Source organism: Tenebrio molitor, chromosome 7 (assembly GCF_963966145.1).
Source record: "Tenebrio molitor chromosome 7, icTenMoli1.1, whole genome shotgun sequence".
NCBI lineage: Eukaryota > Metazoa > Arthropoda > Insecta > Coleoptera > Tenebrionidae > Tenebrio > Tenebrio molitor.
Genome location: NC_091052.1, coordinates 10,060,368 through 10,083,763, shown reverse-complemented (window position 1 = coordinate 10,083,763; position 23,396 = coordinate 10,060,368). Strand labels below are relative to the sequence as shown.

General features: G+C 37.5%; 3 protein-coding genes across 9 annotated transcripts in view; 1 reads left to right on the top strand and 2 right to left on the bottom strand.

Moving 5' to 3' along the window:
- The window catches only part of Dop1R2 (dopamine receptor 2), a 73,166-nt gene extending 65,707 nt beyond the window's left edge, over window positions 1-7,459 (bottom strand). Inside the window, exon 1 of the mRNA XM_069054654.1 lies at window positions 7,223-7,459. The gene's annotated coding sequence lies outside the window, so the exon portion shown is untranslated. The remainder of the gene's footprint in view (window positions 1-7,222) is intronic.
- A 1,814-nt stretch (window positions 7,460-9,273) lies between these two features.
- Tsp26A (Tetraspanin 26A) lies at window positions 9,274-12,346 on the top strand. 6 transcript variants are annotated; one of them, XM_069054655.1, is made up of 11 exons: window positions 9,274-9,449; window positions 9,511-9,710; window positions 9,761-9,881; window positions 9,943-10,016; window positions 10,073-10,147; window positions 10,511-10,609; window positions 10,663-10,791; window positions 10,834-10,893; window positions 11,097-11,207; window positions 11,307-11,423; window positions 11,529-12,346. In XM_069054655.1, the coding sequence occupies exons 2-11, from the start codon at window positions 9,603-9,605 to the stop codon at window positions 11,595-11,597; spliced, it is 963 nt and encodes a 320-aa protein (XP_068910756.1). In that variant the 5' UTR covers window positions 9,274-9,449; window positions 9,511-9,602; the 3' UTR covers window positions 11,598-12,346. The 6 variants fall into 6 exon arrangements, with proteins under 6 accessions (XP_068910756.1, XP_068910759.1, XP_068910757.1 ...); XM_069054656.1 differs by having other exon boundaries at window positions 9,277-9,449; window positions 10,843-10,893; XM_069054658.1 differs by lacking the exon at window positions 11,307-11,423 and having other exon boundaries at window positions 9,275-9,449.
- A 41-nt stretch (window positions 12,347-12,387) lies between these two features.
- Window positions 12,388-22,037, bottom strand: NKCC (sodium potassium chloride cotransporter). Of its 2 annotated transcripts, none has more exons than XM_069054651.1 (16): window positions 21,588-22,037; window positions 20,120-20,288; window positions 18,213-18,308; window positions 17,792-18,160; window positions 17,463-17,602; window positions 17,221-17,412; window positions 14,695-14,926; window positions 14,523-14,644; window positions 14,336-14,471; window positions 14,075-14,286; window positions 13,778-14,019; window positions 13,492-13,724; window positions 13,139-13,442; window positions 12,939-13,084; window positions 12,778-12,889; window positions 12,388-12,725 (listed from the first exon to the last, which is right to left on the bottom strand). In XM_069054651.1, the coding sequence occupies exons 1-16, from the start codon at window positions 21,876-21,878 to the stop codon at window positions 12,590-12,592; spliced, it is 3,132 nt and encodes a 1,043-aa protein (XP_068910752.1). In that variant the 5' UTR covers window positions 21,879-22,037; the 3' UTR covers window positions 12,388-12,589. The 2 variants fall into 2 exon arrangements, with proteins under 2 accessions (XP_068910752.1, XP_068910753.1); XM_069054652.1 differs by having other exon boundaries at window positions 20,120-20,285.
- Window positions 22,038-23,396: the final 1,359 nt, after the last annotated feature.

The window sequence follows — 23,396 nt, the reverse complement described above, 5'->3', positions numbered from 1 at the left end:
GAGAGAGTAACTGAGAACAATTTTCTGTTGAAAGACAATAAAAATGTGTAGTAAGTGAAAGGACAAAACGAAGAGGTGACAAATGTAGAGAGGAAGGGGTGAAGGTATTAACCTGGATAAAACAAGTGTTAAGAATAAAAAGTGTTTGAATGTTGGAAAGGAGTGAAAAGAGAGAACTGAAAAATGCAGGATATTTTGGGATTGTTATTTTATCAAGACTTGAATAATTCTTATTTTAATCAGAGTACCGAATTGTGTTATTATTTACAGCTTCCTTTAATAACATTCGTGCAGAATTTGTGTATCGTCGGGTTGCTTTGGGAGCGTAACTAAACGGGGGAATAAATTGGGGAGTAGTTACATCTTGATATGCAAATTGGCGGCGGATTCAAATCGGGTGGCGTAGCTCGTCGCAAATTTGTGAATGAAACAGTTCAAATCAAATAAACATTATCAAGGAGTACTTATGGGGTATTACAATACAAATTGTGAAGTTGAATAATGCATGAATCGCTTTTTAAATGGTAATTATTCGTTCCGCGATAGCGTAATTGCAAGATTGGTTCGCGATATTGAGAGTTTTTCTCGGCGGAAAAAAATTCAAATTTATGGCATTATTCGTATCGTCGTATAACTTGAGGGCTACGACACTGCCTACCTGATAAAGAAGTTTTTGTCGAGGCCGTCCCTATTCACCCCCGTCCTGCGATAAGAGAGATACGTTTTATTGTACTACTAATACTAACCGGCATAAAGCTTTGATCTAACACGGGATTTGCTTGGGTTTGGCCTTTTGTAGCAGCTCAACCGTGTTTAAATACTACTGAAAAATGCCAACATAAACATCGGGCCATGATACATTTCTTTTTATTACAGGTGACAGTTATGATTAAAGCCCGACAGACCTGGCAAAACTAAACCCCCAGGCTTGATCCTCGAACATTTTTTTCCTACCCGCAAAGAAAGGATTTCCATTAAACGACCATTTCACATGCCAGATGGAAGTCAGACTACTTCGATTCTCTTTGTACCGATCAGGATAACAATTGCAGAGACTGTTTGGAGTTTATGCCGGAACCACAATACGGTTACAGTTCATATTCAAGCCTATAATTGAATTTGCATGGAAATTAATCCCTTTACTTCACGATAAACATAAACCCTTTTCCAGACATTTAGCCAGAAAGCTTTTCGGGAATTTCATTTATAAATTTGTTCAAAGCACGAATCGAACCAGACAACATTTAGCCAGATTATGTGATAAAAAGCAATTGATTCTTGCATAATTTAATACATCGATGTCCTCGATGTCTTTTATAGAACCTCCATGTTTATGGCAAATATGACCGACAAAAAATAACTGACGTTTAAGGTCGTATCTTGTTAGGCACAACGAAGTCTAATTACTTTCGTACCACAATTTCCTCTGACCTTTTCGCCTGATTGTTCACTAAAAATAAACTCGCTAATAAATTTTAAAATAATTTTCTAGCATCACCAACAACATTTTACTCCAGCAGATCAACATTACAATTTAATTCCTCAATCTAAAAATGAATTGTATTGAATCAAGCCGGATATTAAACTATTTTGCAATTAATATAAATGGACTAGAGTTGCACTGATTCATACACACGGGAATATTACTGGACGTCTCTTTTCCAACTTTGAGAGATTAGTAAAGTTGCAACTGCACCAACTTCTATGCAGTTTCGTCGCCTAATGGCTCCTTCGCATCGTTAAAGCTGCAAAGTCTCAGACAGGCAGTTTTGTAGAAAAACTTATTTCCTGCGCCGTTTTTCTACAGAATCGCTGAATTCAGCGAAGTGAATAGCCGAATCAGCTCTTAATAAAATGTGTATCATTTTCGAAGCACAAAATATAATCAAATAGAGGAAATGCAAAATTTTTTTTGACTCGGCTCGACGAAAGCTCGATTTAGCCGAATCGATAATGAAATTTGGAGAAACTCTCTCGTATAACTAGCGTGTGGAGGTAATGACGGATTTGTGAGGAGGCACGCTACAAAAATATTTTGCCTATCGAGTGCGGAAATCAAATTTCAAATCCCCTTCTCAGCCGAGTGAAAATTCTTTAAACTTTAAACAATTTCCCCCCAGCCAGTCCGCAGTTAACACAAACACTTAATTTATTTTCACTCTCTAGACAACAACGTTGACTACTTTGTAGCAAAGTGATTTTGTGCTAGACTGACAGTTTATAAAACCTTCAAATGAGGTTGTTGTTGGTGGCAGGTACAGCACTGGTTAACACACCCACTCAAATGAATCCAATTAGAACGCAAAGTTGCACAAAAACTTACATGTTCTTTTTGTGCACAAACATGATACACGAGGGCCATTAATTTTAATTAAATATTGTAGTCCGAGCTCTTTCGTTTTACCCTCACCGCATTTTTAAAGCACAAAACAGTGATCTTCATCGCAACTACGAGCTTTGACAAGCTCGATTATTAGCACGACTGTCCGTTCGATTTTGTCTCACTTCTTGTCGAGAAATGGCCGAGAAACAATTAGTTTCGGCTTCACGTGGGTATAATTCGACAGCGAAACTTATTACGTGTTTTTATTAAACTGGAGGCTTTTATTGCCTTGTAATAATTTTATTAACTCGGCGATAATTCGCAGCACCAACTTTGTAGCGAACCGGACTCCAAATGGACGTTCAAATTCAAATTAGTCGAAATAATTTTTCGCCTTTTTATGAGGATTTAATTTTAGAACTTTACTAATGTGGAACATTTTTCGCAGTTTCATTATGAAGCACAGACAAATTCTTGCTACTAAAAAATTTTATTTTTGCAGCGCCAACTTTAAGAAGAATTCAAGAGCTCAAATATTCCTATCTCATTATCTTCTTGAAAACATTATTAATTTGATTTAATAAGACGTCATATTAAATACCGAGTGACTATAAATGATTGAAGCAAAATAGTGGATTGGCAACACTGATGCAGCTGGTAGTGCAAATCTTCCCGTGCATCATCTGTCAATCATTTCTATTTAGGTTAGGTTAAGTCACGAAGTACACTGTTTTGTTTGTTTATTCGTTTCAATTTTGAAAATTGCGTGTGTCATGCTAACGATGTTGCCAACTAAAGATTTCAAATGTGTTACCAACATAACAAAATAATTTTCAATCATTGATAGTCACTCGGTATTAGCCCCATGCCTAAAATAGTCGTGACGCTTATGTTGGAAAATGGTGGATGCGCCGGGCAATTATTTTTCTTTTCTTTATAACTTTGAAAAGAGGTGTATGAGAAAAACATTTATAAAAAGACAGTGCAGGAGCTTTTGCAAAAAATCTTCTAGTCAGGATCAAAAAAAAATCTCTGATTGATCCCAGACGTGAAGTTTAAATGTAAAAGCGTCGAAGAGGTGAACAGTAAAAAATTGACGAGTCCAATAATAAAGTTTTATTGGCATATTTATACCAATCAGCTCATAATGCCAGTTAACTTAACGGACAGTTAATTATTTCGATAGTGTTTTTTTGACGTTGACGAATTGAAAACTGACGACTTTGACTGAATCGTTCTTCAAATTACAGCCACGAAAAATCAGACGAAGTAATAATTTACTTGTAGAGCTGTCAATCATTGTGAAAATTATTAGTTTCTTTGAATACCGATTGATACAGAAGTATCACAACAACAACAATTCTAAATTCGGAGGTAATTCCTTGAGCAGGTTTCACCGATGTGGAAATATGTTCTCTAGGATTCCAGATAATGAGATAATGGAGGATATCTAAACCATAATATACGGAAGTTTATCTTAGTAAAACCAAACATTTTGGTCGAATATCGACAGCGTTACGTCTATGGGGAATTAAAGCCGTAATTGTGGCCGTATTTGTGGTTTATTGCTAGAGAAATATCAATTTCCTGTGAGTCTGACGATCGATAACTCTAGCAGACACAAATATTTCTTCCACTTCTGTTTTTGTCAAATTGTCACCAAATGAAATCAACTGTAATTACGGACGAAATAGAGCAAACAGTTTTCGTTGCTCGATTTATCGACGCACTTGCAAACTCAATTTCCCTGCTCTAAACTCAAACCATAACGTCATTATTGTCTTTCTTCTCAATTAGTTCCAATAGATTGGACCGCTCCGATACAAATGTCCCCAGTTTTCAGGTAATTTCTTTCCTTTGAGCATAACTCAAGTCCCTCCAACAAAACCGGTTAGGGAAAATCTTAAATCCATTTTAACAACGTTACAATAATTCAATTCGAAGTCCAAACTGGAAAACTTGTCCGAAGATTTTTCCACCAGTCGCACTTACAACATTTCCTCGATAGCTTGCCGGGTGAAATTTTCATTTTAAAAATGCGTATCTTAAAATACAGTGTTATTTCTCTCCCAATTTATACTGGATTGAGACTGTTAATAAATTCGACGAGGGAGCGAAGGCGTCTAACCGAATTTAAATGGGATCGAATCTTAAGGCTTCCAAAAGTTGGCTTTCGTTCCGCCGAATCATTCAAAGGCTAAATCGCAACATCCGAAAGTAACGGCTGAACAGGTGTTCTCCCGAGGATTGGCATCGAGACAATAGTTTGCTGCCGGAGACAGGATTTATCCCCAGTTTTCGAAAAATTCAACAAGGCGAAGTGCCCAACTTGTCGGGTGTTTACCATCATACCCGACTGTGAGCAAGTGAAGTCTTTTATTGTAAGGGTCGCCGTAAAGCCGAGCCGGGGCGGCGCTAAAAAATGTTTATTTAACTTTATTTGAAAGTTTGTAACGCGTGAAGCAAATCTGGAGGCGCGAACAGGAATTATAAAACTTTAATCGCGTGTAGTTTTGTGTAGCCTGCATATTTTAACAACCTGGGAACAAAGAGACGCTCCTCGAATTTGTTTGTTTAGGATTCGGAGAAGAAAGCGCTAATTAAATTCGTCCTAGTGATGCTGCGTCTACATGACTAATGCGTTACCGTTTTGAATGTCGTCGAGAGTTTAAAGCCTCCTCCTAATAAATTACCTCGATTGCAGATTTTTCGTGGTGTTGTCGACGAAGCATTAAGACCCACGTTCTTATTAAAAATAACCCTTAACCAGTTCCTTTCAAACACTTCAAATAGAAAAATGGTGGATGCGCCGGGCTAACGAATCAATGCCACGAGCATTTATTATTCTTGTTTTACGATTTATTCGGTTACGCGAGAGTTAACTGAAAACTTGCCTCGTTAATTAAACCAAAGGATTGTTTTAAATTTTGGAGGATAATTAGTTAACTGGGCTTCGTTTTGCTCAAGGGGGCAGAAAGATGTGCACCGAAATCAAATTGATTTAATTATATTTGCCCGCAGTTCATAACGCGGTCGGTCTATAAAATTCCTAATAAATGAACGAGGTAAATCAATTAAACGGAGATAAAAGCAAAACTGTAAAAATACAATACACTTAATGTTCCAACACAATGATTGGTTGCGAAACCAAACTGATTGCTTCTGTTTTATTATAAGTCGTCAATAATAATCTGCGACGAAATTATCGCATAAACCACTGCATCTAGATGAATGTCTCCTCGACTTTCTTACTGGACTAGATTACAAAAGTTTCCAGAGAAGTTTTAAATTTAATTCAATTAGAGAAAGTTCAGTTGATAATTTGAGTTCTGTTACACTTCTGACGAAAATCGGCATTCCAGACATAACCAGAAGTTGTAATATGTTTCGTATAACGATTTTGCAATTAGCACCGTTTCCAACTGTCTGCTATACGTAAATTATGACGTTGCGGAAATGACGAAACTCGCAGCAGTCATTGTTTCTCCCGCTGATAACCAAAAATAAATTAACTGCAATCTATTGTTAACACCTGCATCGAGCGCAAATTTTATTTCCTAATAAATTATTTAATCCAACGATTGATTTGTGAGAGTGTGCGCTATCTTGTTAACCACTGACATATTGGGTCATTTCCAAGAGCCGCTAGAAAACGTTTTGTAAAATAATTTAAGGACATCCGTACACTTCCTGCTTAGACCACCTGGATACACAAACTAGCATTGTCATTCTAATTAGAATTCCAGCTCCGGTTGTAATAATTCAGCTTTGTTGAGTTTATGAAGTGGTGAAGAAAGCTCTCACATGAATTTGTACACTCTCAACCAACATTTTTAATACAGTGTAATGGTCTAGTCCTTGTTATGTTTCTTTAATGGTCGTAAAAATATTTATACTTATTCGTAAATGTACAAGACGAGCTTCTAGTGGTATTAAAATCGTTTCTAATTTGGATGATGGGTTATCATTACGGATTTAAATTACACTGAAAGTTTAATAAATTGTGCTCAAAAGCAGTGAATAGAAATAAATTTGTAACAAGACCATCAGTCAACAATTTCATAAATTATGATTAAAAGCACAGCGTTCGCACTAATTTATTCGTAAATAAATTATAAGCGGTCATTCATGAACGTTTTTATGGACGAGCACAAAAACAAAATCGATGAGCGACATTAAAATATCTGTGACGTTATACTCGATAATGACATCAAAGAGGAAAATAATAAAAAATTAATGAATCTGTTTATAATACTCGGATTATTTTCATCAACGTCCAAAGGAGTTTCTGAATGATTAAACGTCTGTTAAATTAACTGGCGTCATCAGCTAATCGGCGTATTGTCAATAAGGTCTTGACATTTTATGCAAAATTATTCGCTACGTGCAAATATTTATTGTTTGATTTTAATTTTGCAGCTTAAACATCATAAAAAAAAATATTGTCATCTGACGAGAGTCGACGCAACGAAACGCATGTTTCAATTATTTCTACTGCCATTCTCTCTTTTATACTTTTGTTTCTTTATGTTATAATCAGTAGTAGCAAAAACTCGTCAGATTTGTTGATTTAATAAAGCTTTATTAAATCGCAAAAGTAGCTTTGTTGGAAATGTTTCATAAAATAAAAAAAATGGTAATAATGTAGGCGGCCCCCGAGAAATTATTCTTAGAACCACACCAACGAATATGTCGTCGAATGTGTTTTCTAGAGCGTATTTATAAATTTATCGCTCCCAGTTGGGAAAATTATTTTTGGTTTTTAAGTGATTGTTGAATAAAATTGAAAAAAAAAATGGTTTGAAAAATATTTAAAAAATTGTTGTTAGGGTGTTGTTTATCGTTTATTGGCAATGAAATTTTGGGAACTGTTTGGTAGTTTCCGGCGGGGCTACTTACAGGAAATGCAAAGCTGCGTACACTACAAACAGTTTCGGCACCCAACACTCACACCAAAACAAGATTCAACATTTAGACAGTTTGCGAAAGTTTATGATGTCCATAATGTTACATGTCAAACAATGCAAAATCCACTTAAAAGTGTTATGATTTATCGAACGCGTCGTAATTAAACGATCCTAATGGAATACGTAGGACATCTCGCTTTTATTTTTCATGATTTGCATGTTGGCAGATAACGACGCACGCGAACTGTGAGATTATATTACAGCCCTAAACAGTATGAAGGGTGCAGAATACTGGTCGCCTCCGAGCGCTAACCGCCAAAAGTTTCGCCGCCACCAACCCAACTTGGATCCCAAACGCAAGCGCGCATACGGTGTGCCACTACTGCATTGTTACCACTAAAGATTAATCTGGCCAGATTGGATTTTGGAAAATCATAGTTCACTCACCGACCATTTCCAATAAAATTCTAAGGAGCGGCTCTAAAATTAATAACTTCGGGGGAAGGAAATTTGAAGGTTTTCGATGAAACTCCCACGACTTGGCTTTCATGGGTTTGCATTGTACCTTGGAAATAAATAAATTAACGGTTAAATTCGGTGGGCAGGGACGAGATGAGCGCTGGGTTACGTATTTAAATTTATTATTAATGTACACTTGAGGTATCCGAAACAAACACGTAGTGAATATTATGTAAATTAAAATAAATATTATTCTAGGATGCGGAATTCAAATTTATCGGGGATTAGCGTTGTATCTTCATCGTGTTTAGGTAGCTATTAGGTTGGCTCATTTCAGCGAGAAATAAAGAGAGTTTCATTAAAAAATCTGTTTTCAAGTTGGAAGTGAAAGTAACAAGAACAGAAATTGTAAGTACGTAAGAAGATGTAAAAACGACGAAATTTAATTAGCAAAAGTCCCCTTTTCGCCGTGGGAACAAAGTATTATAAATATGCTAATAAAAAGTAATCTCTGAACAGCAAAAATTAAAATGGATTTATAAAGATGGTGGAGGAATTTTTCGGAGAGGAAAATTGTGGTGATTGTCAATCGGCCGCAGATTTATCCGGCTTTGTTGTTTATCCGCTGTTGCGCTAAAGATCTGGGTCAAATACTTGGATTTAATTAAAATTTTAAACTAATCAAGTACACTCTAACAGACTAAAATTCCTGGAATTTGTCCACTAATTAACGCTGCCATGTACTTAACGGCTTGAAAATGAGATAAAATGAAGATTTTCCACTGCCGACACGTTTATTTATTCAAAAGGAGAGAAACAGGACGACTGACACCTTGTTAAGTGTACTTATGCAAGTGTGTTTCAAAATGGACGTCAAAGACACTGAACGAGGCTTTGATCAGACCTTTGAAAAGCAAAATTCAGATAAATGCAGCAAAGTTAAATTTGGACGTACTATTGATTCAAGGGTCAATATTTGCACTTTGCAGTTTGATTGCAGTCAGGATCTGATCCGTTAAACCCTGCACTCTCTCACATGGGATATTAACATTTAATTCATGGACGCAACGCTTAACTAATTATACAACAGATAAAAACTGATTCATGCAGACAAGTACTTATCACACTTTACGGCTCCTTTACCGATTATGAAATTTTAATTACTTTTTGAACAGTATTTTTTGTTCACCTTTGGTTTTTTAGTACTTTTATGTGCTGACGGTTGGCGTTATGACTCAATTGGTAACAGTCCTTAAAATGATTAATTAATTAGTCTCCGAGTGAAAATTTAAAACACTTTTGTAAATTAATCACGTTTTAATGTTACAGAGTGACGATAATCCCGTTTTATTCCTTTTTAACCTGTTGCGGACAACTCAACGGTAAGACTAGACTCGTTCTCATCAAGACTAATTTGATGTTTCGTTTAGATTTTTATTTTGAACGCTGCTCGTACAAGAGTCCAATCATTAAGACTTTAGAAAACATTTGAGGCATTAATTAGTATTAATTAGAATGTCTTTGTTGACTCTTTTTGAATTCTCTCTTCCGACTTTCCTCTGGCGGAAACTGCTGGAACCAATCTACCGCCGATAAAGCAGTTTCCTGCAGGTGACCGATCGATTGTCTAAACGTCACTGTCAATTACATCTGTGTTATGTCAACAAGAACGTAACAGTTCAGCTTTCGATCTGTTTAAAAATATCCGCGTAGTGAGTGCGTGAAATAATTCATTCCCACTTCTAAATATGAAACGCAATGTAAGTGTGGCAAAACACATTTCTTTCATTCCGTTCGTTTGTATCACGGTGCAAATTTCAGTCAAGGCCACTGAAGGAATGACACATTTCCGTGTTTTAACAGCACAGTAAATATTTTAAATTATTTAACGCGTTTGGTTTGAAAGTACAAAAATGGCCGTAAATTTGCCGACAATGCCCGTGAGGAAGTACAGAAGGGAGACGAGCGAAGTGAGTAGTTGCCTAAAGTACATGATTTTTGGATTCAACGTATTGTTTTGGGTGAGTGGCATGTTGACCTAGTAAGGGTTGGATAATTTGCGTTGTTTTAGCTATTGGGGTTGGGTATTTTAACTGTAGGAGTTTGGGCATGGAGTGAAAAAGATATTTTTAATAATTTGGGAAAAGTGGCAAATGTTGCCCTCGATCCAGCATTCATTCTAATCTGTATAGGTAATACACCATGTACACTGGCATAAATAATAAAAATCACACGACATTTATTTGATTCTAGGGACTGTAACTTTTATTATTGGTTTTACTGGTTGTGTGGGGGCGCTGCGTGAGAACACTTGTCTTTTAGCAACAGTGAGTTATTTAGTTTTCATTACATACATTCACTAATATTTATATGTTTTTTTCAGTATGCCATATTTTTATCTGTGTTACTTTTGTTTGAAATGACAGCTGGAATTCTAGGATTTATATTCAAGGATTGGGTGAGTCACTTATTCTAGTTACAAGAGATCAATAGTTAAGTTTTGAGAATTTCCTTTACAAACACTCACATAATTTTCATATTGATTGGAAAAATATTTCCAGGGTTAAATTGGAATGAATCGTCGCAATATTAATATTAAACGCGAACTTTAACACATGATTAAACTCAATCAAGGATATGTGTGTAAAAATAGCTTAAAACCCATTGAAGCGTAACGTTTTCTTTGATCATTTTAATTTCTTGAAGCCTTTTTATATGGGGCATAAGCGCATAAGATAGTTGAGAGCAGACACGCGTTTAGCATTTTAATGTCGTTTTTTTTCACGACTGATTTATATTTCTTTGTCCCGCTAATTTACAGATCAAATCCCAAGCGACTATCGGATTTCAGACGTTTATAATCCACTATAGGGAAGATCCAGACCAACAGAATTTAATTGACTGGATCCAAGAGGATTGGGTGCTTGCTCGTCTCTCATGTTGTTTTTGCCCTTTCTAACGAAAAATTTTCAGTTGCAATGTTGCGGCATCGAGGGACCTAAAGACTGGGATCGCAATAATTATTTCAATTGTTCATCGCGGGACGTCGGCAGTAGAGAGGCTTGTGGAGTTCCGTTCTCATGCTGCAAGCGTAAACCGAACGTGGGTCGTCAATTTCTCCATTATGTCATAATTTATTCGCAGTTTTTGCAGGAAATCATCAAGAACAAACAGTGCGGTTACGACGTTCGAAAACCAGGTTTCGTAAGTATCCGTTAATCGCGTTCCCCAATTGATTGACTTATCTTTCACGTGTTGTTTCTGTTTGATTTGCGTGCTCTCGCATAACGATCAATTTTCGCAATTTAATAAATAATTGATGAGGTTGTTGCGTCAAGTGTTGGCGTGAATAATCGTTCGTTAAACAAGAGTTATTGACCGTACACTGTGATTTGTCGTTAACGCAGCCAGGAGAACGCCACATCTTCGAAAGGGGTTGTTTGCGGGCGGGTGAAGAATGGATCGAGAGCAATTTAGTACCCGTGGCCGCTGTTAAAGTCGGAATTATGGTGCTTCAGGTATCTGGCGCACCGTAGCTTTGCACTCTCCCTCTTTACTATTTGTTTTTTCGTGTCGTCATTGTTCGTCCGTTTCATGTAGCTTTTTGTGCTTTGCAGAATTTTGATGTGTCAAAAATAATTAACGAGAAAGGATGCTTGGAAGCGACTGAAGAATGGATTGAGAGAAATATGATTTCATTAGCCACTTGTAGTTTTGTTATTTTGTTCATGCAAGTAAGTAAAGTTTTTTTTTTTTCGTTTGACCCTTCTCCCGCCTACGCTTTTGTGTCGACGTCCACGTTGCTGCTCCCTTGCGATCTAATTAATTTCTTTTTGTAGATTTTGGGGATCTGCTTCGCACAGAATCTGCGAGCGGACATTTTCGCACAAAAGGCAAAATGGCATTGACAATCGAGGACTCCCACTGCCGTGTAGTACAGTCTGCCCTGTCGCATCGCGTGGGAGCCTTGTTCATCTCAATTTGATTTCGTATAAGGTGCTTTACACTTCGTAGTGTGCATAAATATTGCAACAATTGTCTAACGTGTAATGTTGTATGCACAAAATTTTAGTCACTGAACAAGAGCAATTTAACATTTGTGCTCACAGTTACTTCATTTGTGAACGTAACATTTTTTACTAAAATGCTCCCAGAGCTGTTTAATATCCTACTAAATGGGGGGATCGCAGATGTTTGTTTGGGTGATTCCCCCAAAATTAATTTGGACAATTTGAACAAATTAATAATTGTTATTGATTAATAATAATTAATGTGCCTGTTTAAATAGAACAGCAAACTGACACAAGGCCCACTATTTAATTTATTCGTGCATGCCTCAATGATATTAGAATTTGTGAGTATTATTCGTATTTGTGATATCATTTTTCATTACTAAAATACTCTCTTCAACTGCCAATTTTTTGCAGCTTTTGTATGCTTTTTTTATACGTTATACATTCCATTATTTATTTATATTTAATATTTTGTGTTGTATATACTTTCTTTCGAAACTCTAACACATTGACCTGAAAAAAATCTATAATTTGTATATCATCTTGACAAAATATATTAACTTGTATTGATACTATTGTATAAAATTGTTGAAAGTATTGTAACCTTTATATTGAGAAGATCTGGAAATAAAATTGTAACTCAACAGTTCTATCATTTTACGACCTCACAGAGAGTGATAAACGATTGTTTACAAAAAAAATACATATTTATTAAAGTCTGTTGTCATTGTACAAATTTATAAAATTTTAATTTTTACAAAAGTAACATTTCATGTTTTAAATAGTTAAATAAATATTATTTAGGCACTATTTCTAACACTTAACACTATTAGTAGTATTTTTGGTATAAGAAAATACTTGCTAAAATACATAAAATTACGCTAACCTTAGGAATAAAAAGTGAGAACAGATTGTTGGTTCCCTCTCACTAGCAAATATGGCGGCAAATCCCTGGTCAACGCCTCCAACCAAGCCATGTAAAGCGGTGCTGACAGTTTACCTTTCCTTGGCATTGGCAAAGACCTGCAACATCACAATTAATTTCCAAAACTTGCGCAATCGAGCGGTCACTCACATGACGATCAAATTTGCGTCACTAGAATTCTCCAAGAGGAGTTCCCTTATTCTGAGTTGCCTGTACGTTTTGTCCTGCAGTGCTGCTATTTCTGCTTCAGTAACTTTACACTCTGGAAGAAAAAGACAATGAAAGAGTCAAACGTCACTGTAATATTTTACCGTTTTCTGCGACTTCTTCGCTTGTTCTGAAATCTTCCAACATGTCGTTGAAGAATTTGATCGTGGACTCTTGAGGTTTGTCCGAAATCGAGACGATTTTCAGACTGGAATAATTCAGACGGAATTTGGAAAGCAAGAACGCCATGCTGAAAAATAAATATTAACAACAAAATCAAATCGGTTTGTTTTCTCCAATCTACCTTTTCTCTTCCTCTTCGATTTCGTTTTTGTTTGTACCTAATGCGAACACTCTGAGTTTACAGTTGGCCCAGTTTTGTCTCGTAGAGATGATGTAGGGTAAAAGCATCGTCAGACCTCCATCATCGTAAAGCCACCACACGTCGATGTTCCCTTTGTTCTGCTTGTTCCGGAACAGAGTCATGTTCTCCATCGCAAAGTTTGGAATATGGTGCACCTTCTCCTTTGATGTTGTGGAATCCGTTACTTTTGCGTGCTTTTTGGCGAACATGCTATTCAACAAACTCTGACCGTTCTTAATTCCATCTAAAAATACACTGAATAGAGAGAGTCAATTCGAGGAAACTCTTTTTACTTATTGTATTTTTAGGCGTAACTGTATCTGTTTTCCCCAAGTCGGCTAAGCTCAAATTCGAGTCGGCATGCATCATATTGCTGGTCGGCAAACCCCTCAAGTCGACCGTAGAAGGATGAGTCAAAGTGACGTCAGTCGACGCAGTCTGGTCTTCCTCTCCCATCAGCTTGCTGTAATCTAGACCGTCTTTCAGACGCAAAATTGTCACAGCAAGTCTGTGGTCGAAAGCGGCACTACAACCCAAAACTCAGCCATTTCCACTCGAAAATATTTTATTTGTACGTACTGCAACACGTTGAAATACGCTAACAATTCTTCGCCGCTACAAGTCCTCCAGTCGTTCTTGTAGCCCATCATGACGACATTGGGACTGAGTTTCCCGATTCCGGCGGTTTGCAAAAGCGCTTTGGCTCCGTTCTCGAACTGAGTGTTGTCGAGGATCGAGTAGAATCCTTTGATTTTGTTGATCCTCAACCAGGTGTAGACAGTTTGGATTCGAGCGGATCGCACGCGGTGTTGAAGCCGCGCCTGCAAGGACACTCACCACTTACAAAAATTAACAGTGGACTTGTTGTCGTGGTACCTCTGTGATGTCTCCAACGACGAGCAGAGAATTGTTTTTAGTGATCAAATTGGCGAAGTCGACGAGTGCCGGCCTCGACGAGGGGGAACCACACAGAGCTAAAATCTGCGGTTTGTAGTTCTTGACATGCTCGCCGATGTTGATGAGGCGGTGCGCCGTGGTCAGAGCCGTTTTGTAAGTCTGGGCTTGAGTCGACGATCCCCAGTTCACGTCTGAAAGAAACTTTGATGCAAAAGTTCAAAACGAATTGCAGCAACGTACCTGGTTTTCTGTAAACGACGAGGAGGTAAAGCGCGATGATCACACCGAATGTGATCAAAGATGACTGCCAGTTGATCAGGAACATGATCACGACGCAAACAATGAATCCAGCCAGGCTCAACCAGGTGTTGTAGTACTAGAATTTGATGGATTAGTTGTTTTCGGTGGAAGAGGTGCGTAACAATACCTTGAACGTGGGGCGCCACCCCAAGGGCTTAATCAGAGCTGCGTGGAAAGTGCAAAAGTTGATGAGGGCGTAGGACGCCAGATAGAAATTGGAAATGAGGGGAGCTATCGCGTTTAATTCCCCTGGAAGAAGCGAATTATTTGTTGCCGGATTTGCAATAACCGGATTATACCTATCAGCAGGAAAGCCGCGGACACCAGGAAAGTCAGGATGTATCCTCGATAAGGCTCGCCAGCTTTTCCGTATCCTTTAGAAAAGTAGATTAATCCGGGGTAGATGCGGTCGATGCCTAGAGCTTGTATTAATCTGGGCACGGAAAGTAAGTTGGTCAGGGCCGTACTCAGAGTGGCCGCCCAACATCCGGCATAGATCAAAGGACCCCAAGCCGACATGATTTCCATCATCTGGAAAAACAAAAATGTCCGTTTGATGCATTTTCCCACGTTCACTCGAAAAGCATTCGTAATTTTCGGGGGGACAGTTTGTTTACACTGTTCCTATACGGATATAAATAACTGCCTCCGTTTATATGACACGAAAATATTTATTGCACGCCCGGAAAACTAAACTTTGTTTGAATTGAAACCTCTTCAGTTCGTTATTTTAACAAAACATTTGTGGAGAGTTGTTTACTCGGGTTTGATGTCAAAGTCGATTTTTAATGCTGTTTGCATTTCGTTTTACATTTAATTCTTAAACAAACACGGTTTCCATTCAAGAGAACAATCGTCGCCGAACAAATAAATGCGTACTCAGATAATTGTTTACGACTAGCGAGTAATCGATTCGATTATCGCCGTTTAGTACCCCGAATCTTGATTTCCATCCCGCAAACATTCCAACAACACTCCTCTATAATTTTTTAGGTAAATATTGGCGCGTACGAGTTGCGAATCACACCGTCTAATTGTTATTTAATCTGTGGAAAACTTGACGTCTGATAAAAACCTTGTCCTTGGTGCAATTTTTTTCACTCGAAAAAGATTTAGGTAAAGGCTGCAGTTGTCAATGTAGGTCAAACCTGATCTAAATTAAATTATACCCAAGTCCAAACTGGACATTTCAAGACGTGCAGGTAATTCATTCCAAATTATTTTCTTCTCCGAACATTTTTTGTCTCGGGGATACGAAACAGTGCCCGTTGGAAATTTTTGTTTGCGTGAAAAGCGATAAATTTCATCACTTGTAATCAGCAAATCAGCTCAAGTTCAAGTACTCTACTGAGAGGGTATTGTATTCATAATAAAATCTTTTGATCATCTGGAATTTTTGAGTGGCGATAAACGACAAGGCTGTTTGCTGGACACTAACAACCACAAAGTGGGTACATTTTTATGCTGGAAACAAACACACAAATATACCTATCTATTATTTGTGTTTATTCCTGAAATTTATTAAGCACCACGGAATTAACCTTGTGATACCTCTTATACTTATTTGATGATTTTTTTTGGGTCAGGGCTAATTGCTCACAGATAGGATTAGATCAGATCGGTTCAATCAGGTCAATGGGAAATCGCCAAGAAAATTACCTGTGAATTGATATTTTATTTGTCTTTCCTTCTTTCCCCGAAATAAAATTTTCTAATAAGCGAACTAGTATTTTTTTGACGACACAAGCAGAAGGTTGTTAGTCACAATAATATTTTCTAAAATCCAGACCTTTGCTACTGATTACTCACTCGTTGTCAATGAGGTAGTGAGATCAGTAGATTTTCTATTTAGACAGCAAAAATATTGATTACAATAACTGAGTGGGTACATTTAATCTGTAACGGCATCAGAAACTGATAACCACAACTTAATTGTTTGCGTAATTACTTAATATTCGATAATTAGGTACTTTCCGTGAAGGTAAAAGTCCAATTTTGTTTGTTGCAATATTTAAAAATAATTAAGTAGCGTACCTATGTACATCGTTAAAGTCACTTGAACTGATAAGAAAATAAATGAACCAACAACAAAACTACGCAATTGTGACGAAATAACGGACGATGTTGTTTAGCTTTGAAACAATGTTTTCAAGAATTTTAAAATATTTGTGATGTCACAGGAATTGCAAAATTGTGATCGGTACCATAAAAATAAAATAGGATAACGGGAAAGGAACGCCGACAATTTAAATTATTTGGAAAATATGATTTTGCTTGATGTGCGTAAACAACCTGTGAGGCCACCCACGTATCACTTAATTCGAGAGTAAACAATTCTTACGTCATCTATCTACAAGCTCCGAGTGAATGGACGAAAGCTCTTGTCTTCATTTCTCCACCTCTTGATTAATATGAGTGGCGTAGGATGGTGTTCAAGTATTTTTTAGTGATTGTGGAGCGTTGTTTTTTAATTCGATCGATCCATACCAGGAAACGAGATCCTGGCCACAATATACTCCGTCTTGTACATAGAGATACGCAAACGACATCCTCTGAGAAAATTACACGTGTAGTCCAATAATTGACGTCACGTAAATAAATGAGGGTGTGTCACGGCAAACATTCAAATCGAAGGGTCGTGTCACTTTTAATAAATTGCAGCCTCATCCTTTGAAAGGCAAGAAAATACGCATTAACCTCGATCCCCGTCAACCGAAAATAAATAAATCATAAAAGTTCGCCCGAAAAGCCCACGAATAATATTATTCCTTGCGATAAACACTTCCGCGAAGAGATATTTTTACTGGAGGGAATGACGCTCTCACCTGATAATTGTTGAAGATGCCGTACTTGCAATCCGGGACACAGTCGGAAATGGTCCCGTTCAGCAACTCAGTCACGTTTCCGCTGGCGTCTCTTATGGCGGAGAATCCGGCGAAGAAGACGAAAATGGCGTAGGTGATGAACGAGATGACCAGGGCGAGGAAAGTGCCTTTGGGGATGGCCGAAGCAGGGTCCTAGAAGAGACGAGTCAAGACAAGACGCAAGAATTGGTGGGAAAGCTGACCTTCAGGTCTCCGGAAATGTTGGCTCCTGCTTGGATTCCGGTGACCGAAGGGAAGAAGATCGCGAAGACTTGGAAGAAGTCGTAGTCCATGCCTTCAGAGCGGCGGTAGTCAGGCGCCCAATTGGTTGCGAAGGTCGTATCTTTAACAAAGCGTCTCTGTCAAGTTGTATCGAGGCGAGATGACAATAAAACGGAACCCGTATTGATCCTCGAGGCGTTACAGATTCGGTGAAATATCGAAATTGCCCATTAGGGTAATTGGACGGTCGAGGTGACATCTTATCGATTAATTGATTTCCCCGGAGATCAGTGACACACTAGATACTCACAATTAAAACCGGTAAAGCCCTTGGCCCTCTCTTCGTCGTTAGGTGGCCCGATGATCGCCCCTACGAGAAAATCGACGATGGCTGCCACGATCGCCACGATCAGGAAGTTCTGCGCTTTGGACTCCCATTCCATCCCGACCGCACAAATCAGGATCATGACGAATATGGCAACGACGCCGATGATTCTGGCGTCGTTGATCCCAGCATCGATGATCTTCAGGTCGTATGTCTTCAGCAGATCGCTGAGGGAGTTGCAGAAACCGATCGTGTTCATCGAGGCGGAAACGGCGTTGGCGAAAGCGAACACGATGCCGACTGAAGCGCCGAATTCTGGACCCAATGATCTCGATATAATGTAATATATTCCGCCTGAAAACAGTTCCGTTGGGGGTTTTTTCACAGGGTTTTGGACAAACGTTACCTCCTTTGACTTCGCCATTGGTGCTAATTGCAGACAGAGAAAGGGTGGTGATGATACAAACCGCTGCTGAAATTCCAATTATCACCAAAGTCTGGCCTGCAAAAATAACAATGATTGTTTCTCAACGTACGTACGATCTAGGTCAAGATTAAGTCTGATCTGGACGACATTTTCATGGACAAAATATTTGCCAAGTCTGTACCCACAAGCTGTCTTTATTTTGTTTTGTGTTTCATTATCTTCCAGTTTGGAAATTGTTCTAGTTCTATCCTCAAATTTTTTCTAGTTTGTTGAACGACAATAACAAATAGTGACGCAGCCTGATAATAAAATTAATTTAGTGTGATTCAAGGAAACATGTTTAGACTGTTCTTTTAGCACTGTGTGAAAATTACAATAGATACGTGGAATCATAATTGTTGTAATTGCACAACAGAATTAGAAAGACCAGTGGAACGGCCCGTGCTTACGCACTAAAATCAATAAAATATTAAAATTCTACGCTCATTTTCGATATCTCTTTCTTGTTGGCTTCTGTGTTCCCACCTACGTCTTTGTCGTTCTCTATTTTCTGCTCTTTGTCGCTCAAGTTCGTCTAAATTATCCATTATTGTAATATTTTTCTTATAAAATTAATGACAGGTTTTACTGTCAAAAGGGACGTGTCATAGCAACAGGGCACAGTTTCGTGAGTACCGCCATATTGTGACACGAAACGGATATCTATTTGCATTATACAGGTCGCTAAAAAGTATGGATAAAGCTAAATATTTTCAGAAAGGTTTACCAGAACTCGTTGAATTTGGCACAAATCTGAGGTTTTTTCAATTTTCTAACCTCACTTATTCTGAAGATACAAGGCTAAATTGATTTTTTTAAATAGCAAGGGGGTCAAATTCAATATTTTTGCAGAGTATTTTTTGTGAATTCAGTGTTGTAACACACACCCACATCGCCGCCATTTTGAAAATCTTTTGTAGCGTAAAAATAATGTATTTTGCGTTTAAACTTTTTTTTTTTTTTTTAATTAAAATGTATTATGTTTCGGTTACGAGTCTAATTTTTACACTTATTATTAACTTTTATTTATTTTTTGGTCAAAATAGCGATGGCAAAGAACTAACGATAGATAAAGACAACATTTCCAAGGTTAGATTTTTTCAAATTTTATTAATTGCACCAAACAGGGGTGGGTGTGGAGAAATTTATTGGGAGTTTGTTAAAAGCCAGATTTCGAGTGATTTCGACGAATTACCGGTGCAGTAAAATTTTTTCTTGGGGGTGGAATTTTTTCAGCGATGTTAGTTTGTCATTGAGACGAAGCCAAAACAATTGTACAAATCTAAATAATTTACATGAAAACAGACAGGTTTTAAAATATTTTGTGTAATGCGTATCTTTCGGCGTAAATTATTTACATTTAATGAAAAAAATAAATCTGGACTGTTAGTAAAATGGCGGATTATTTTAGGTGAGGATCGTTAAACGGGATCGACAATTATCACAAGTAAAAAGAATTGTGGCCAGAAACAAAGATAAAAATAAAAATGTTTAGTTTAGCGCGTACAATAAAATATAAACAAGATGAATTCTCGTGTTGCAGGTTCGACGCAATAACAATGACGTCAGTTCGAAAAGCAAAAGGAAAAGTTTTGTGCCGGCTAAAATTATTGCGTGGTTGTTATAATGACGCTTTTTAAAATTCAGGCCCTTAGGATCTGGTCTAGCATTATCCCATTATCGGATAATTTGTGGTTTTGGATTTAGCTGCTACTGAAATTTTGATGGTGGCTGGTTTTCCCCCAAAAAAGGACGAGCCAGACGAAATGATCGCCTCTGTAAAAGTTCATGGACCTTCGTGTGTAACAATAATGAATGTAGTCCAAGTCGTGTGGACGAGAACTCACCGACACCTGCTTCGGCGACAACCCACGAAAGACGCAAGAACAGCATAACACCGAAGATGTTGAGGAGGCAAGGTATGAGAACGCCTTGAATCCATCCCAGTTTAATTCCTTCGTGTCCTCCGGATCCGGCACCTGCCTCTTGCTGGTCTGAGTTTCCATTGGGCTCCTGCTGTACGAAAAATTTCAACTTTATTTCACACGAATAGTCGAGGCGATGATAGTTCTATAGTTTTGACGACAGACGAATTTATTTACTAGGTTGAAATGTTCAAGATTCGCGGACTCACTGGATTTAGTGGGATCTGGTTCACATCAGATTAAATGAGAATGGATTAAGCAATCAAAACATATTTGCGATATCTTTAAATTTTTTGATAAAATCTGATCGAACCCCTCCAGATTTTTCGGTCGAATGCGGAACAAAACAATCTCATTTGTTACGAATTTTTGAAAATGTTATCTTTACAATAGCGCTATGATTTGTTTTATTTGCACACGTTTCAAGAACATCAAAAATTTTATACAACCCGATAGAAGTTACACAAATTTTTGAAATCGGTGTTGCAACTAAAAATCTCTTAATTGGAATTTAGATGTTATCAAATCGTTCCAGATACCTTCGACAAACAAAATGAGAGATAATTCCATTTAAGTACGCTAACTTTAATTCTCACCCCGCTCTAATTAATAAAGATTTTACAGCCAAACCTCTTTTTCAGAATTGAATCGCATAATGTAACAATTACTAATTAGAACGGGTTGTTAACGCTGACCTGACTAGAGGACTTGTCACACTATAATTATTTTTTTTTTACAATTATGTGTTTCCCCGAGCTTCAGTTATAGCTTATGAATTATATTTTTACACTGTTTCATCAGGGACCTTTACCACTTTATTATTATCATTATTCATTATACTGTGAAAAAATGTCAGACCTTCAAAAGTACTTCACCTACATTAATGCACAAAAAAATGATACATAAACATAATGTCTATTCGAGGTTTTACGGCTGCTACTTGCCTTCAAGTCTTTTAAATATGCACATCTGAAGGTGTAAATTTAACCTTTGGGTGAAATGCAGAATGTAAAATTTATTACCTGCAGTGGAAATGCGCCGACTGTCGTGGACGAATTTGTTGTTAAAAACCGACATAACACGAGTGTAATTATTGCAATTATGTAACTCCAGTGCGTAAAAGATGCAAAACGTTTATGCAAATTTGTAAAAATTTAACTCGGCGATTGATCTCTGGCCGAGGATTCATTCACACCGAGCGTTTTTTAATGCATTTTTTTTTATAACCGGTGTAAACGAGGTAATTACATTTTATTCAACCATAATTTTGAATAGATGTGAGTTAACGACTGTTTGAGTTAGTATATTCCAGCTCGAACTGCCTCTCGCGGCGCGTTATCGACAGGTAAAGCAACAACAGTAAAAATTGTTGAACAATTTTTAAACCAACCTTTACGACGTCTTCTCCTCCGTGTAGCTCTCCCAGTGAAGGCCTCTTCGCCGCCCTCCTGGAGTTCCTGTAGTTCTCGAGCCTGGGAAGGGCCTCTCTCGTGAGCTGCACCAGCGACTTCTTCCTCTTTTGGTGTCCATGGTTCTCGTAAAATCCCAGAGGGGTTGTCGTCTTCAGCTCACCGATAGTGTCCTCTTTGATCGCGATTCCGTTTTCGTGTAATTGAAAAGCACTATTGTCTATGCCGCCACTGTTATCCTTTGCTGGATGAAGAGTGAAACGTCCATCCATGTTGGGTTTTTCTGTCGTGTACTATCACTGTCGACGATGCGATTGACAATGGATGGAAATTTTGAGTGCTGTTGTATTTATCTAGACATTGGCGAGGGATACTTGACGAACGCGAACCGATTCGATTTCAGCGTTTCACAGGATAAACTGCAATGTTTGAGGAGGGAGCTTTCTTTAAGTAGTCGATGCCGATTGATGAACAACGCGCAGATTCATACATGCCGAATGGCAAAATTACTAAATATACTTAAGAGTGTAAATACAATTATTCATGTTACTTTTGAATTGATATTTATTAGTCGTTGGCTAATTGCCAGGACGGAGCGTTTAGGAGGAATGCTCCGGAAGAAACGCTATTTCAAAAATTCGGAGCTTTTGCGTTGCTCTCATCATATTTTATACAATTTACATCTGTCGTAATCTTTTCGAGATTTCTATCTCAAAAGACCGTCTTCTACGTCGCCATTCCACTCACGCTCCTGATAAAACCCAAATGCAATTGTTCTCACTCGGAGAATAATCAAATGTCTTAGATAATTGACAGGATATATATCCTCCGTAATTAAATCTTCAAGTGTTCTTAGACAGACGAAGAAATTGATCGTTATTTTGTTTTCCAAAAAAAAATCAGAATTTTCTTATCTTAACCCGAATTTTACAACAAACAATAAGAGGAATTTTAAAGGGAAAATATAAACAAACATCTACCTCGGAAGAAGAACTAGTTTGTCAATTAGTTACGTAACAGTTTCACTCATTTTTTCACGTTATAACCAGTTTCTGATTTCTTCTCTTGTGTTTGACGTATTTATTATATGCTAATGTGACTGCATTATTTGCAAAAAACTAATTTTATTTTGGAAATGACACAGTTTTCAATTGATTTACAATTTGTGACATTTACGTGGTGCCCGATTCTTTTTTGAGTGCGTCACGAAACGAGAAGAAAAAGACTTTTTACGTCAGTTGATGGCCTGGTTTGAATATTACTTAACGATTTTGGGAATTTTGTCTTTTACTAGGTCGTGTATGATTGTCTCTGGCACACGAGCACATAATTTATTACCTTGTTGTAGTTACCGGGATAAAATTAATTGTGGAATCATAAAATTAAATAGAGGTATCGTTGAGCGCTGGAAAAGTACTGCACAGGCTTATCGAATAATAATTTCAATCACTCGGTATACATACACAGTGGAAAAAACAACACTGACTTTTTATCGTGTTATCTGCTATTCGCACGTGGAAATGTAGATATGTATATTTTCCTACTGTAAAATATAAATTAGTACATGTCATTAACGAGGTTATTGTCTGTCAAGGTAACTTGCTTCTTCTTTTTTTAATTAATTATTTGTTTCCACTGTAGTAAAGTTTCCGGTGACAACGTGTCGGATATAATCAGTATTTTTTTTATCATACTAGATGAACTGTTAAAATTAATTAATTATAACCTCTTCACTCACAAATTATCCAAATGTATCTTTTTAAGGGTGAAGCTATTGATAGTTAGTAGCT